Source organism: Polypterus senegalus, chromosome 1 (genome assembly GCF_016835505.1).
Source record: "Polypterus senegalus isolate Bchr_013 chromosome 1, ASM1683550v1, whole genome shotgun sequence".
Taxonomy (NCBI): Eukaryota; Metazoa; Chordata; class Cladistia; order Polypteriformes; family Polypteridae; genus Polypterus; species Polypterus senegalus.
Window position 1 is genome coordinate 197,724,954 of NC_053154.1, and position 17,934 is coordinate 197,742,887.

The 17,934-nt window shown below is 37.9% G+C and overlaps 1 protein-coding gene across 3 annotated transcripts in view; it reads right to left on the minus strand.

The window, feature by feature from the left end:
• Positions 1-1,036: 1,036 nt before the first annotated feature.
• The window catches only part of ankmy1 (ankyrin repeat and MYND domain containing 1), a 40,834-nt gene continuing 23,936 nt past the window's right edge, over positions 1,037-17,934 (minus strand). For all 3 annotated transcript variants that reach the window (XM_039766476.1, XM_039766480.1, XM_039766466.1), the window contains 7 exons: positions 11,572-11,703; positions 10,971-11,084; positions 10,165-10,330; positions 8,574-8,724; positions 4,580-4,687; positions 2,546-2,700; positions 1,037-1,790 (listed from right to left, as the gene is read on the minus strand). In XM_039766476.1, coding sequence (XP_039622410.1) covers positions 1,702-1,790; positions 2,546-2,700; positions 4,580-4,687; positions 8,574-8,724; positions 10,165-10,330; positions 10,971-11,084; positions 11,572-11,703 — 915 coding nt within the window. In that variant the 3' untranslated portion in view covers positions 1,037-1,701. The remainder of the gene's footprint in view (positions 1,791-2,545; positions 2,701-4,579; positions 4,688-8,573; positions 8,725-10,164; positions 10,331-10,970; positions 11,085-11,571; positions 11,704-17,934) is intronic.

Sequence of the window (17,934 nt, forward strand, 5' to 3'; positions counted from 1 at the left end):
GCCAAGCATGTCCCTTTGTGTGTACATACCGACACATGTTGAGACTCTCAGTGGCACTTTGGATGAAAGACAATTGAAATAGTGTGGCCAGTAAGAGGAGCTGTGCAGCAGATCCCAAGACCCAAGAATATACAATAAAGTCAAATTACAGTATGAAAATATTAATTTATTATAAAAATAAATAACCAAAAGAAAATTTATTTAGGAGATATAATGATAAATGATAAAACAGCAAATGAATGAACTCTCATATAGCTTGAAACCTAATGTGTTGTGGGGTTCCCAGAATTTGCATTCAGCTAACTCCTTACACCTACATCTTATTCTTCTTCTGCTTCTCTTCTGCCCAGCAGCTGAAACTTTGTCACCCACCCGACTCCAATTTCTGTACTGTTGGTTTGAAGGAGTTTTTAAGATCCAACCTGGAACTACTTCAAGGGCAGGCCCATAAACATGTTCTGGGAGCAAGAATGGCTTAGCAATTCCTTAGGCTTGCCTGCTAAAGCTCCCTCCTATCAGCTCCAGGTATCCCCACAACCCTAGAACCCAACCTTCTCTGAAATACACAAACTATACTGTACATGCATATCCACAATGGGGATAAGCGAGCCACTTACTGGCTTAGGAGACTGTTGGTCTATATGCTGTGGTACCCACTGTAAATACCCACTTATGTGTTAGGATTGGTTAATGCCTGGACTTTTCTATTAAATTGGGGCACAGCCCCCTTATCAGTGATCATATATCAATGACACCAACTACCAGGGCCATTAATGGCCTGATTACTGCCCTGTGGTTTAGTGGTACCATTATAATTACAGTTTCTGCTGGGCCCCGTTTTACCAAAGCAGCAATAGATTCCTTGATGAAAAGTTCCTTCTAGACTTCTTTTTCCACAGGTTTCTGTTCTAATACCATACAATGCACATTTTGTTGCTTTGGTCTTTTGGTTAAACAGTGTGAAACAGTGCCATGTACCAAACCAACAAAGAAAAGATAAATAAATGCATAAAAGTAATTCACAACAAAATCTGGCTTCCCAAACATTTTACTGTCTTTATTAAAATATTTTCTGATAATGTCATATAAAAACTCAGTTAAAAAATAAGAACAAAATAGCACTGAATCGACTCAACATAATTTCATTAACACTGATAAAGGAATTCTAATCTGCAACACATAAAATTGCACTTGCACTGTCTCTTTCCAAACCAAAGCCTTAATTCAGACAAGTAAATTATTATTTAGAAACAGATGTCATAAAACAGCGACTCATGCTGAAGACTTTCATGATTTATAAAATAGCAACAATCAAAAAGGATTATTAAAAAATAATTAAAAATTCATAACCACGGGGGCATGAACATGACATTAATTAAGCAACTAAAACCACAAAAATGTTACATGAGAAGTAACGTAAACATCTCATTTTAGTTGATCCCTGCTTGTGGTGCGCTCTGCGTGGAGCCTGCACACTTTCCCCATATTTTACGAGTGCATGATCACTAGGGCCTCTGGCTACCTCCCACACCCCAACCACATGCACTTAGATTACTTGACACCTCAAAGAAAGCTCTGCAATGGCACCCTGCCTAGTTTTTGCATCTGCCAAAAGATGATTTGGGCTCTCTGCATCTCAGAGTTTGATTAAAAATTAATTGGATGTTTTAACACTGAACATGTTTTTCTTCATATTCGAAATCAGTTGAAACTGTAATTTTCATAGATTTTTACTGTATCTTGATCCTTTCTCAGTCTCATATGAGCAACAGCAACATCTTGACTCAAGTCTGCAAAGATAAAATGAGAAGAAATTCACTTTCCTCTCCTTAGCCATGAATAACTCACAAATCACTGTCTCACTACTGTGTGATACTCTGTTTCATCTCAGAATTCCAATTCTGCATGGTCACTCATTTCATGGAGTGATGAATTATGAGATTTCAACATTCATCACCATAATGGGTGGATACTGCTCACGTAAGCATGAGACCACCATCGCTTTACTTTTCTAGTGTCTGAGTCTTCATAAACCCTGCTGGTTTCTGTACCAGAGTTCATGATCAATTTTCACGATTAAAAGGCATTGTGGGCATTGGACATGGGAGCAGGTACTCCTTCAATAATTTCTGTCCTTGGGACAAATTCCTCAGTATACAACACAGAATACAATTCATGGGTACAAGTGAATGGTCTGTTTAAAACAAAATCCAGTTGTATAATTATATCAGCCCCCAGGCGACTTTGTCAATGACAGAAAAAAGGCAGGTGATGGGTATCTGCCCAGAAGAGACCATGTTAGCACATCTATGAAATAAGCATTCATTTTGCAGCAGAACAGAGCAAGTAAGAGGTACCTATTACTTTAGTCCAGCAGTCAGTAGAAGGTTAAAAAATACAATGCGTAAATTTGTCTGCAGACAAACAGAAATAAAACTGCACCACTCAAAGCATATTTTAGTTTCAAGAAAAATAAGAAATGTTAAATTAAAAACACAATGAAAAAACACTGAGAAGAATGGTGCAGGTTTGCAGCAGTTCCCACCTGTAACTCGGAGACACTCCTTTTTGTGCAGGTTAGTCCAGGCCTTGAACTTACAGGACTTGCTGCAGTAGAAGACCTCTCGGCAGCGGGTGCAGGGCAGTAGGTACACACCCACTGAACGACCACACTGGTAACAATATTTAAAAAGAGGCTTCCTGTAGAGAGACCACATCATGCAATCAGACAGCAAAACCACTGTAACTTTTAGCCAAATTGACCTACAGTATGCCAACTTGGGATTGGCTTCAGGTCCAAGCAATTTAAACCTGTAAAGCTGTAGGCATGAAAGGCAACTTCGATTAACTCTTAAAAGCATGTGAGGTACATAGACTGAAAATGATTTTTTAAAAAGGACATGTCAAATAGCACATACTCATCAGCAATTTTCCACTTTAAAGCTTAGGCACAATTGTAGCTTAAAACAAAACTAAACAGAAACATGAGATGAGACCATCCATGAGTAAAGGATAAAATGCAGAGCCTACACAGCAGAACACAGCATATGCTGGGATATAAACAAGAATGAAAGCCCAAGTCCTGTTTATTACAGAAAAATAAGTGAGAATTCTACCTCAAAAGTGGCTTCCATATAATGAGGGATGAAGGCTAGAGAAATAGCATTGGGAGGAGGGAGAGGCCCTGATGTTGTGCTAATCCTCTTGATATTTTCATCTGTTTTTGCATATATTTTTATAACAAAAATCAGCAAACTCAAAATCCCCAAAGGGTTCCATCACCTACCCAATGCTTTCCACAACATGAGATGTATGTTAGGAAATCGAAACCACACTCTTCTATATATCTATAAAAACACCTGACACCCTTTCAAGAAGAGTACAAAAGCAGTCTTTCTTCTTCTATCTATCACTGTCTAGCTTCTGTAATGATATCACAATTCCAATTGAAAACCTGGCAGCTAAGACACAAAAAGAAAAAAAAAGCATCAAGCAGTAAGTACAGTGATTATCTAACTGTTACATAGTTACCAAATGAACTAGCTTCCTAGGATTTTACTTTACCTGTAAGAGAAAGTGTAGCAATGGGCAGCAAGACTGGAAACGGACAAAATCCGCTGTATAATACGACACATTTGAAGTTGCAGTTAGATGGTAGGAGCTCACTAGCTCATTTAAGCAAAAAGGAGTTTCCTTATAGCTCGGCTGGGTAAAATGATGCTTTCTGACTGCAAGGCTCTACGTTTATGACCAGCTTCTCTGTGTTGAAATGGAGAGAGCCAAGGACCCTGACAAAATTCTAGCCAGCTACAGGATGCAAGGCTTTCTCACCTAATGTGGTGGCACATGACTTGGCAGTTTAAGGGCAAACTGTCTACCAATGTGGATAAACTGAATCAATGGGTGAGAGAATATTTTGGGGGTGATAAGACATGTTGAAGTAAAGGTACCTGTGAACAAAATTCTCTGAAAGCAACATAATGGGCGAGGAATCAAGAAGGACTGAGTATGGATAATGCCAACCAGTAACCCAAAAAACAAAAAGATTAAGTAACCCTATGGCTAGAAAAGGTATCAACAATCTTGTTTTTCCAGGGTCCAGTAGGCTTCTCTTTGGGCTTAAAGCTGAGGAGTGTCCTAAGACGTTATGACTGTGAAAATTACACCTAGGTGGGATTTACAAGGGTGTGCCTTGCTAAACCAGCCTAGGACACCTTAGAGCTAAGATTAACTTGCAACTAAGAAAGGAAGCCAAAGGGCATTAGAGAGACTGTTTTAGAAGTACTGACAATGTGGGACAGTGACAGAGCCATCTCAACTGAGTGATTGGCTAACATGTTTAGTCAGGCCCAATGGGTCTATTTGTTCTTTGTGTATTTTGATAGATTCAAATCCATTTTAAGATCATGGGCTGCCAAACCCTATACCAGAAGAATCAGGCAGTGCACCTGAACTAACTATTGAAGGGACACCAGTCCACCACAGGGGCCCATTCACATCAATTCACACACACACTCTCAAACTGGGACAATTTACGTAACACACACCTCTTTAGGAGGAGGATGGGGAATAAACTTACCTTATAACAACACGCGGTTTACTAGGAGTTTTACTTTCACCACCTTTGAGGCTTATAGACCCAGCATCTTTCACACTCTGCGCATCACTGAGTTTCTCTGACAGCACACTTTTTAAAAGAGAAGAGAATTTATTTTGGGGTTGCTAATCAGCAGGAACAAAGCACATTCTCCCCCCGATTCCTCGCTAATCCACTGAAGCTGCAAATACACAAACTACATAATTAGAATTGCTGCACAACCTGACAGTTTACCAGCAACCATAACATACAGGACTCTTAATTATAAAATAATAAAAATGATTTAAAATTCTTAAGTAAAATAGCAACAAAGATGCCAATATGAAACATAGTAAAATTACAGGTTAATTAAAACCAATCCAAAAATCTTATTCAAGTAAATGGCTATTCAGGGGATTTTTTTCTAGGATTAAGCACTGCGTTGAAAAGAATGGCAACAGATCTTAAGGCAAACTTCTACATAAGATTCCAATAAAGTAAAAAAGTTTGTGCCACTTTTCCACTACAGTTCAGTTCTTGTTTTATTTACATTACTTTTTTAATGAAGGTAACAGAAGACAGCTCACCTAGTTAATAGTTATAATAGGGAACCTATGTTGACCTGAGTACCTATCCAGTGAGGCTACTGTATATTAACTGCACAGACACAGACTGCTTTCAACAGTAAATGACAGAGCAGAAGTTAGAAGCACTATTGCTCTTATCACTGTTCTTAAATGCTGCCTCTGAATTGGCTTTGTTTTATGCTATGTTCTGTGCAAAACTGTGCTACTGTACTATAGTTTAGGCTGACGATGGTGTTCAACACAACTTGGAAAATTCAGTCCACATCAAGAAAGTATTGGGAATGAAAGAAGAAGTCAGGAGAATCTGGCATAAAGCATAAAACATTGCAAAGAAAAGCTGAAATCCAGCAAAAAAAAATTTTCATTCCTGCAATGTTCTGCACATATTCAGTGTGGGCAAATATAGGAATATCCTTCACTTAATACTGACACTTTTATTCCGCAAATAACACTTGCCTTTAATGCTGTTACAGCGCCTTGATGTAATTGACAGTCGATTATTTACATTTGTTGGGGGGTGCAGCATATGTCGACGCATCGCATTTTTACCATCTTTCAAGAAATCAACATGGCAGGGCCTCGTTCAATTGGAGGTCCTTCTTGTAAAAGACCGCAGACTTCTAAAGTACTTTAAGTTAAATCCAATTAATACTGTGTTCTGTACATACTGTAAATGTGAAATGGTGTATTATTGTAGCACAACAGGTATGCAGGAGCATCTGGGAAGGAAGCATTCCAGAGTTTTCTATGAAGACACCGCCAAGACAGTTTCATAAGTTCTAATTACTTTTGTTAGTTCTGATAGGTAAATTGCTACATTTGACTGTATAGTCCAGGGGTCTTCAATCACAGTCCTGGAGGGGCGCAGTGGCTGCAGGTTTTTGTTCTAACCCGGTTGCTTAATTAGAAAGCAATCCTTGCCAATAATTTAATTGCATGGCTTGTTAGTGCTTTAACTCTGTAAAGTCAGGTAATTCTCATATCCTAGGTTTTTTTCCTCTTACTAATTATATCATCCAAATGATTTGAAGGCTGAAATGGAGGAGTAATTCTCAGTCCTTCACTTTTTTCTCTTCATTTTCCTTCCAAGTATTTAATTAAACCCAATAGTAAATGATAAATACACACAGGTGTAAATGGTAACAAGCTAAATGGAGAACTGCTGGTCTCTTTTGTGATTTGCTTGTTATTGCTAATTAGGCACAATTACAACTAAGAATACAGCTGCTTAAGACTAAAATAAGCAATAAGGGTTCAAAATCTTAACGAGCGAGACAACTAAAGTGAAGCAGAAGTGTTACTTGAGCAATAAGTGCTTCTTATTAAGCAAATGGGTTGGAGCAAAAACCTGCAGCCACTGCGGCCTTCCAGGACCGTAATTGAGGACCCCTGGTATAGTCGATTATTTTCCTGAGCGCTACCTCTGAGTAACAAGACTCTTTTTTCAGAGGAAGCTTATAATTAGTGAAAAAAAAGATATGATTTAAAAGTAATGTACGGTGCGACAGAAATAGCATATAATAAGCAAGATAACATTTTGTTAGCCAGTGATTATTGTGAGGTTTATGATACATTACTTTACTTCCACTTTATGTTAGATATTTTTTTGCCCAAGTTTTTGTTACATAATCAGAAGTGTTACTTGAAATGATAAGTTTTGTTCAACTGTTACTTAAACTGATCTTTGTACTAATGTTGAACTGCTAAACAGATTATATGTTTATGTGTAATTGAAATCTGATTCAAACAAACTCCACTACTTGATCTTGCGGTTTTGCATTTATGTTGTACTGCTAAGCAGAAATATCTGATTCAAACTGCACTACTTTTGTTATCAAACATTTATTTGTAATCTTAAATTATTTTGAATTTGAGAGATTTTGAGTTTGCATTCCCTTTTGCACTTTATTACACAATACACTGTTGATATTCTAATGATAAAAGTTTTTCATGTTTACATTTTGCCACTTGTTAGATTTTTAACATGGTCATCCAAAATTATTATTGTTGACTGACAACTTTGTTATATGTTCTGCCCCTTTATTCTTAAAAGGACACATATTTGCATAATGGTTACAGTTCCTGTTGTGAACATAACACACAAAAGTGGCCCAAGGCATACATTTTACAAGAATTCATTGGTTCCTAAAGACGCAGTGAGAAAATGCAGAAACAGACAAATAATGGTATGATTAGAAACTTTCTTTAACTACAAAGATTATGGGTCAGCTAGTATCGACATACATATTGTAAAGGATGGCCGGCCATTTATCCCGGCCAATACCCCCAAGCCGCCAGGTGGAGCCCTCCTTGCAGCGTGGAGGTCCCCAGAAGACCTGGATGCCGTGGGGGCCACAGGAGGGAGCTGCAGGGAGGACCGAGGGCTTCTTCGTGCCCTGTGACCCGGAGGTTCGTCACAGGAAGAGCGACGGACTTCCGGGTTGAAGAAAAGGACTATTTACCCTGACCCGGAAGGAATAAGGACTTGTAGACTGTTGGGCAGAAACACTTCCGGGTCAGGAGATATAAAAGGACTGTGGGAGCTCCCAGACGGTGAGTTGAGCTGGGTGGAAGGGTGGCAACGCGTCTGGGAGCTGGAGGATTGGTTTATTGTATTATTGTGATTTATTATATGAGTATTGTGGTAGAGAGTTTGCTTTGTGCACTGTGGAAGAGAAATAAAGTCAACATTTGGACTTTTACCTGGTGTCTGGAGTCGTGGACAGGGGTTCAAGGGAGCGAGAGCGCCCCCTATCGTTCACAATATATTGAATGTGTTGCTGATCTTCATCTACTTTCTGATCCACAGGACAACCCAGACTGTACTGGTGTGAAAAACCACACATCTGTTTGCTTTTGTTTCATGGCACGAGTTGTAATATTAGAAGATTAAAACTTATTAAGCCCAGTTTCTTACATGTACGTTTTGCTGTATGTTATTGTTGTGGAGGTTAAGAGGCTGAGCTCTTTCCTCAAGAGGTAACTGAGAGTGAAAAATCCCAACAGAGAAGCTACAGTAAATACAGTCATACCTGGTTGAAGTCTAAAAGTACTAGACTATAGTCCTGTGCACAAGTGCATTGCAACTGTGATCTGTGTATCCCCTAAAGGTTTCTAAGAGCAATAATAGGCAGCGACATAGGTGTAACAAATAACTGTAGTCAAAAGGAAAAGAATTTGTGCATTAAATAAAAGGGAATTAATGTTTTAAGAAAAGATATCTCAATAAGACTTTCCACAATAATACAGGTAGCCTAATAATCAGTCTAGGTTACTAATTTCTCACTCTGTTCAACCATATTTCATCACTTCCACATCAGATAATATAGTGTTGTCCAAACTTAATTCAGCTGCATAATTTATTCCTCAATTTAATCTTGCTTCAGGGTTTGCTGCCACAATTTTCCTACCTGTTGATAACCTCATTTTGCTTGTCATCAACATCTATTTTGCTTGTGGATTCTTCTTCTCCTTCAGCCTTAGTACTCATACTTTTAGATATTAAATCTTTTAAGACAGTTCCTGTTTTTGTATAAACAAAATGAGCAGATGGATTCAAATCTGCAGGCAACAAAAAATGGGTGTTTAAATATATGGAAGAACCAGTGTAAATAAGTATGATATCATACAGCATATTTCAAGAGCAAACAGACAGTTGTGAAAGATTTAACACACTTGACTTGACAATCATCTGAAAACCTGCTCTTACACAAAACCTCTAACATGACTTTTTTCAGCCCACATAAAACTAGGATTTGGTGTTTAACTTCATACCTTTTTATACTAAATCAGAATGACACTTTTGATAAAAGATGAGACATTATTGCACTCCAAATGACTCATAACATGCTTCAAAAAATACATGGAAGCTACAAATGTAGATGAAATATTAGACTTAAAAATAAGCACTTACTAACTAATTATCCTCATAAAGGTACCACCAGAAATTGATGCTTGAGTCAATGGAAAATAATCTAGACAATAACTGAAAATAAAAGTCCACTTGTGTCTCTCAGTCACATGATCTCTTGCGTGTGCACACATACTGCCTTTTATATCATTATTTTTGGTCAACCAACATCACTAAGCAGGTTGAATTCAGGGTTATCACTACCCTTCTTCACAGATATCAATCTTTTTGTATATATCAAGGGTGTGTATCTATTCAAGCATACCAAGATCACAGAAAGGGGTTCTGGAAAAGACCAGAGAGGTCACATACTGTGTTCATTTGCTTCTTTTACAATTCTAATGACCCTGACATGGAAGAAGCATGACCGCATATGTCTCTGCCATTCCCCTCTGATCACTGCTATTCCCACAGCGGGCTTCCTTTAAAAGGATCTTTGGAGCTGTTTAATGACCAGAAAAAAAAGACAACCCCTTGGCACCCCATCCTAGGGCTAAAGTTAACACTAACATGACCTTGCTTACCTATTGTTTCTCAGTTCATCACACTACCATCATCTTGGGGCTTCAACCATTCTCAACATCTCCATTGTTATAACATACCGAATTTAACATCAATAAAGACAAAGAAAGGACTGACTTTAACCCTTTAGTAGTGGTTACAGGCAAGACAGCATTTATTAAATTGATGTAGTCCCTGAAGTAGTCACAGCTCTAGCAGGGTATTTATGCTGATGCCATGCCATATCAACGATGACCCAAAACAAATCTTAGTCCAGCTCCTTTATGCTCCACTCTCACCACATATTTTGTCTGCTTTGATAACATTTATGTCACTATTGAAGTAGAAACATACACCTCAGTTTTATACTCATCAGAAGTTATTAGCATAAAAGACTTTTAATTGAAAAGGAATTGTTGGAGGGCAGATGCTCAAAGGACAAACTTCAAACACACAGTTCACAAAAGTTGCAAAAACATGGTAAGCTTAAAACATTAATAATCCTTGAAACATTTTATTTACAACTAAATAACCAACAGAAAAGATTGAACAGACAGCACCCAGAAGAGATTGCTTATCTGAAGACTTACAGTGAATGCCTTGTTCAAAGTCTCTCACTATCCTCTCCTTCTCCTTCTGTATTACAGCATCCCGTAAAAGATCAGCCATCAGTTGAAGCTGCTCTTTGCGGGAATTGAACAATTCTCGCTCAGCTGGGTTCAAAGCATGGTATGACGTTTGAGCAATCCTGGCATCCTATGGGGTGGAGAAAGGAAGTAATAGTTTATGTAAGGCAAAAAACAAAAATGATCTTTTTCACCTATGCCATTTTTTAGGAGTTGCAAAATAATAATAATACTATTAAAATAATGTGGCATTAGTTTTGTATTTATGTCCCAAATGTGTTTTTTAAGGGAACCCATTTGGGCCAATCTTAGATTAACTTTAATATGCTAAGCAAGTAAAAAAAATGTTAAACAGTCTATGATAAAGCTTTGATTCTTTCACAGCATCTTAGGTATTGACAAGCTACAAATGGCAGTACCAGCCATTTAACAAGGCATACTGTATGCTGGAACTAATACAACAACTGGCACTGTCATAACTCAGACACAAATGGGTTGCCAGACCACTATGAAAACAAGGGTTTATTTTATAGAGAAAAATAGCTTGCTTATATCCCTAAATCAGCTATCGATTTCTCTTAAATATATCTTTCTTTCTTTCTTTCTTTCTTTCTACACCTGTTTGTTCACAAAGGGAAATAGTTCATCTATCTTGCTCATATAATTTTGCATTTTTCCATGCCAATACTGACATATTCTTTAAAATTAAAATTTCATCTAAAAGATTTTTTGTTGTTTCTTTTATTCCTTGCATAGGAAGAAAAAAATACCTGGAAAAATGAGTAGAATCCATAATCCACTGCTGTTCCTATCATTGGTGGCACTCTGTCACCTAAGGTGATAGGCATCAGTATGTTCGCACCAGCCTCTATCAGCCTTTTTAACTTTAAAATAATAATAATAATTAGCAGTAAGCTAGGGATATATTTTTCATTTACTGAACCAGTGTAACAAGAACAGTTAGTAACATTTATACTTAATTCCCATTTGTCATATGAACAAAACAACTAAATAATGCTGTGGGAAGATCCAGTTGTCACAACACAATAACCCTTGTGTCACTCCAACGTGAAACTCTGTTCTCATGTTACTGTACATACACATGAGTATAATATAACAAAGTAGAACAGTGCATAATACTGCTAATACCATTACTTATGACAATCAGAGAGTAACTGGCTCGGTCTAAATTCAAATGCAAAATCTGCATTCATGCTTTTTTATAAAGAAAAAAACGGTTTACTAAAGAATATCTCTGTCACAGGATTATAAAGAATTTCTGTAAAAATAATAACAAAACAATATATGTCAAATTACCATAACAATAATGGCAAAGTCGTATTCTGTTAACAGAAAAAAATGTTTATTTACCAATGTCATTTTTTCTTGTGGCTTCCGATTATTTCCATAGTTGATGTTGCAGACAGCACACAGTGAGCTTCCTACTCGATCACCCAAGGGAAGGTTGGGATCTGCTCCTGCAGACAATAACTCCTCTACTGCCTGCAGAGGACATAAAATCACTTTTTACCACGGGCATTTCCACATTAAAATGAATTTCTTTTGTTGATATTATGTTATTAGTCTTATAAAAGATCAATTGTATAGACTGCATACCAAGTACAGTATGTATGATGGTAAAACAGGCACTGAGTTTGGATTCCATTTAACATTAGGAGGAACTTGGGGGACAAAAAACACATTATTGGGCAATTTCTGTAAACAGGCTTTAAGGTTAGGAACTTAACAAGCGTCTTAATAAGGAACTTGGGATGGGTCAGGATTTTCTGATCCTTCTGAGACTGACAGCAGTTGTTAGCATAAAAAAGAGGGGAGTGCATGCTCCCTGGAAATGTGTTCTTATAGATGTGATACCAGAACCAATATATCCCTCTGCAGCAACCATTAAGAATGGTAAAATCTAAGAAATGTGGTAAACATTTAGAAGAAACAATCAAAGCATGTGAACATTCAGAGAATTCTTAATTTAATTTCAAATTACATCAGCTCAAAATTTGCATGTTTATTTTCATCATATGTTTGTGTACACCTGTGGCCAAAAGTTTTGAGAATGACACAAATATTCATTTTCACAAAAGTTGGCTGCTTCAGTGTTTTTAGATCTTCTTGTCAGATGTTTCTATGGTATACTGAAGTATAACTATAAGCATTTCATAAGTTTCAAAGGCTTTTATTGACAATTACATTACATCTATGCAAAGAGTCAATATCTGTTTTACATATATATATATACATATATATACATATATATATACATATATATATATATATATATATATATATATATATATATACATACATATATATATATATATATACATATATATATATATATTGTGAACGCTGGCCCCGCACAGACAGACGGACGACATATTTTTCACCACACACTGTTTATTATACACTATATACAAGTTATGAAGTCACGTGCACTCACGAATCCCCAGTGCCTTCAGCACCGAATCCCCCAAAAGTCCAGGGCCCACAGTCACTGTGCCTTTCCTCTGGCCGCCTCCTGTCCTCTCTCCAGCTCCGTCTTCTGCCTCCCGACTTCCACCATTAACTGGAGGGAGGCGGCCCCTTAAATAATGCCCCGGATGAGCCCCAGGTGTTTCCGGCCTCTTCTCCTTAGCCACGCCCCAGCATGGCGGAAGTCGGCTGCTTTCCTGGCGGCTCTCCGGGCGCCACACAAAGTCTTCCCCGGCACTTCCTGGTGTGGCGGAAGTGCCGGGCTCCCGGGATAATTAGGCACCGGGGCGCCGCCTGGCGGTGGCCACGGGTCCCTACAGGGCTGGGCTTCCAAGCCCTGTACCCGAGGCCCCTGCCTAACCAGGACGGACGCCCACTCAGTCTGGAGGAGGTACACGCCCTCCTCCGGTCTTCAAGCGCCCCGGCCGGGCTCCATCCCGCCAAAGACCACACAGGGAAACTGGCATCGGGCGCCGCCTGGCAGTGACCACGGGTCCCTACAGGGCTGGGCTTCCAAGCCCTGTACCCGTGGTCCCCGATATAACCAGGACGGACGCCCCCTCGCGGTCTGGAGGAGGCACAAGCCCTCCTCTCCTCCTCCTGGGCGTCCCAGCCGGGTTCCAGCCCCGGCCGGGGACCACAATATATATATATAGACATATATATATATATACATACATATATATATATATATATACTGTATATATATATTGACCCTTCAAGAACTCTTCAGGCATAAATAAAGAATGGTACCAAAACATCCTACGAAAACAATTTTCCCAAACAACAGTTTGGTGACGAACAATGCCTTTTCTAGCATGATGGAGCATCGTGCCATAAGGCAAAAGTGATAACTAAGTGGCTCGAGGAACAAAATATTAAAATTTTGGGTCCATGGCCAGGAAACTCCCCAGACCTTAATCCTATTGAGAACTTGTGGTCAATCCTCAACAGGTGGGTGGACAAACAAAAACCCACAAGAAGGGGCTGCCATCAGTCAGAATTTGGCCCAGTTGTTGATTGACAGCATGCCAGGGCGAATTGCAGAGGTCTTGAAAAAGAAGGGCCAACACTTCAAATATTGACTCTTTGCATAAACTTAATGTAATTGTCAATAAATGCCTTTGAAACTTAGGAAATGCTTGTAATTATACTTCAGTATACCATAGAAACATCTGACGAAAAGATCTAAAAACACTGACGTAGCAAACTTTTGTGAAAATGAATATTTGTGTCATTCTCAAAACCTTTGGCCACAACTGTATTATACTTCAGCAATGAAAAGCTCTGTAAGTTACTTCATGTTTCAGGCTTATGTAGCTGATTGATGTTTATACATGGTGGGGTCTCAATGTGCAACATGCATTCTTCTGTTTGTTATTAGGATGTCTTTGTCTTTTTTCCCCCATTCTTGCCCTCACTTGTTCAGTGGCAGAAGGCAGCAGCACAGAAAGCACTAAGGAGCAGATTCTGCTGCTTTCTATTTGTTAAAAAATGAATAAAGTAAAAAAGAATCTAAATGATGATTTAGGGTAACCTTTATTTAACTAGGTAGAACCTATTTACACAACACAGAGTACACCAGTTTTTAGTTTACAAACATGGGCGCTCATTTTCCATTACAACAAATGCTAAGAAATATTTGACCTGTGTATGAGTGAGCTATACTTAAATATTTATCATTCTATGGCTAATCCATAAGGTGACAAAAATCTTTAAATGCAAGATCTACATATTTATAACAAAAATGAAAACATTTTGCATAAAAAGTAATTAAACAGCAAGAAAAGTACTCATAGACTCCTATAGTCTATTCCAGAAAGCAGGATTAGTGTGAAATCCAGTTAAAGCAACTCAATATTCACAGAAATTGGGCTAATTACATTCCAGAAAACCTGGATTTAGTCAAATCTGCATTTCACAAACAGATTAAGCCAGAATTATGTGACTGCTGTAGTTAAACCCCTACTCAAAAATAATCTCGACCCCTCATCTTTTGAAAATGTTTGACCCATTTCTAACCTGCCTTTCTTAAGTAAAATTTTAGAGAAGGCAGTCATTATGCAGTTAAATGTCCACCTCAATAAACATGCTATTCTTGATAAATTTCAGTCGGGTTTTAGAACAAATCACAGCACAGAAACTGCACTCGTTAAAGTAGTAAATGACTTGCGGGTAAATTCAGTCAGAGGCCATTTATCTGTTCTCATCCTCTTAGATCTGAGTGCCGCATTTGACACCATTGATCACAATAGTCTTAGAAATCGCCTTAGTCAATGGATGGGCCTCTCTGGCAGTGTCTTAAATTGGTTTGAATCCTACCTGGCAGGTAGAAAATTCTTTGTTAGTTGTGGTAATTATAACTCAAAGACACTCTATATGGTGTTCCACAAGGCTCTATCCTGGGTCCGCTGCTCTTCTCAATCTACATGCTTCCGTTAGGTCAGATTATCTCGGGGCACAACGTGAGCTACCACAGCTATGCTGATGACACACAGCTGTATTTATCAATTGCATCTGATGACCCAAACTCTTGTTATTTCACTAACACAATGTCTTACTTGTGATTCTAATTGGATGAATAGTAATTTTCTCAAGCTAAATAAGGAGAAAACAGAAATTTTAGTGATTGGCAATAATGGAGACAATGGGATTATTAGAAATAAACTTGCATTAGGATTAAAAGTCAAGACGGAGGTAAAGAATTTAGGGGTAACTGTTGACTGTAACCTGAATTTTAAATCACATATTAATCAGATCACTAGGACAGCATTTTTTCACTTAAGAAACATAGCAAAAGTGAGACCTCTTATATCATTTAAAGATGCTGAGAAATTAGTTCACGCTTTTGTTTTCAGTCGACTAGATTACTGTAACGCACTCCTCTCAGGACTACCCAAAAAAGACATAAATCATTTGCAACGAGTGCAAAATGCAGCTGCTAGAATCCTAACTAGGAAAAGAAAATCCGAGCACATTTCTCCAGTTTTAATGTCACTACACTGGTCACCTGTGTCATTCAGAATTGATTTTAAAATACTGCTTATGGTTTACAAAGCCTTAAATAATCTCGCTCCATCTTATATATTGGAGTGTCTGACACCTTATATTCCAAATCGTAACCTTAGATCCTCAAATGAGTGTCTCCTTAGAATTCCAAGAGCAAAACTTAAAAGAAGCAGTGAGGCAGCCTTCTGCTGTTATGCATCTCAAATCTGGAATACCCTGCCAATAGGAATTTGCCAGGCTAATACAGTGGAGGACTTTAAAAAACTGCTAAAACACATTACTTTAACAATGCTTTCTGATAACTTCACCTTCATTTAATCTTGATACTCTGTATATTCAATTCATTATAATAACTAATCATGATGGCTCTAAAATCCATACTAACCCCTACTCTCTCTTCTGTTTCTTTTCCCGGTTTTCTGTGGTGGCAATCAAAGCACCGTGATGTTCCTACATTGATGGACTAAAAGCCAGAAGTCTACATGATCATCATCATCATCAAGTCCTTCCATAAGAACCCTAAATACAAAGAGGACTGTTTCATTTATGTTAGGTAGAATGCCTAGAGGGGGCCGGGTGGTCTCATGGTCTGGAACCTCTGCCATCTGGAGTTTTTTTTTTGTTTTTTCTGTCCTCCCTGGACATTGGACCTTACTCTTATTCTATGTTAATTAGTGTTGTCTTATTCTAATTCTTACTTTGTCTTTTATTTCTCTTTTCTTCATCATGTAAAGCACTTTGAGCTACATTATTTGTATGAAGACGTGCTATATAAATAAATGTTGCTGTTGTTGTTGTTAGCTGTGAGGCCAAAGATGTAGATAACTCATTAATCGACTCTGTCAAATCTTTCTTTCTGGAACAGAAAGTACAAATTCAGTTACTGGAGCAACCAATGCCTTGAAAACTATTATGAAGGATTAACAATTTGCAGTCTCAAAAATTAAGGAGCTGATACCACCTATACTTATTTAAGAACCAAAAAAAGCTGACGCAATGTTGAAAAAGTTGTTCTGCTTTCTGAATGAACAATCAACACAGAAGTACAACTCTTTCGCCAAATTTTGCTCAAACAAATGTATTTAGATCCTGATGAAACAGAGAAGCGTTTGCATGTTTGTTACTCTTTCACATGTTAAGACTTTTTATATTTTTTTTGCAAACGGTACCTTTCCTCACAACATTGAAGATGCCACATGTACCAGCAAAGCAATCACAAAACTGTACCTAACTCTGAAGGAGTGAATGCACACCACACTGACTGAAATAAATACCTACCATCAAAGAGCAATTCTACAGAATCAAAGAAAGGGCAAATTGATTTAAACAATGGCAACATTTTATGAGCAATAATAACTGGTAGACACGCTGGTGGAACAAACTGCACTCCTTCACCCCTTCTCGTATTCCACAAATACCTATATGCTTATTAAAACAGGTTTGATTTGGGTTACTGTAAAAGAATAAGGCATTGATATGACTTGTGTACCATACTGTAGTTCATTTGGCTGATGGCTTTTACTTATGTAGGTACCTTGTTGTGTGACAACCTGACAAATCATTACTCTACTAGATTTCATCCCTTGAAAATTGTTTTGGATAAAAGCCTCTGCTAAACAAATAACTATACAGTATTACAGGATCTCACAATGCAGTTGGCTGTGTGGATAGAATACACAACTTTATCAAAGCATTCAGAGTGAATGAAGGAGACAACTGTGTTGTTCTATTTTAAAGAGTACAAATAACAGAATCAGGGTAAAACTGTCAATGAGGTCTTTATTTATTGCATGTTTATTTTATGCATTGACATTATCATTTTTAATTTACAAGCTCTATATAAAAATCACTACTGCAACCTACACCAAACACACATTAACTGACTAACTAGGTTACCCATGTAACTCAGTTGCTATACACACTTTGCTGCTTGGCTGTTTGAAGACTAAATATTCTGATATCATTACTTCAGTATGATCAGGACATCTTTACACAGCATCAAAGTGTATGTACAAACAGAAGCACAAGCATGTATATTATATACTGTATACAAATATCAATGTATGCTCTTCTCCATTTTTAAGTTAATATGAGATGCCATGCACATAATTAGAAATGCTGAGGCCAAATATGTAGGGTGTCAAGTTTGAGCATGGTTAGCCACCATTCAAAAAGTGGGTGCTGTTCCAAGTCTTCCTTTGCCAGTCAGTCATTTTCCAACCTGCTATATCCTAACAC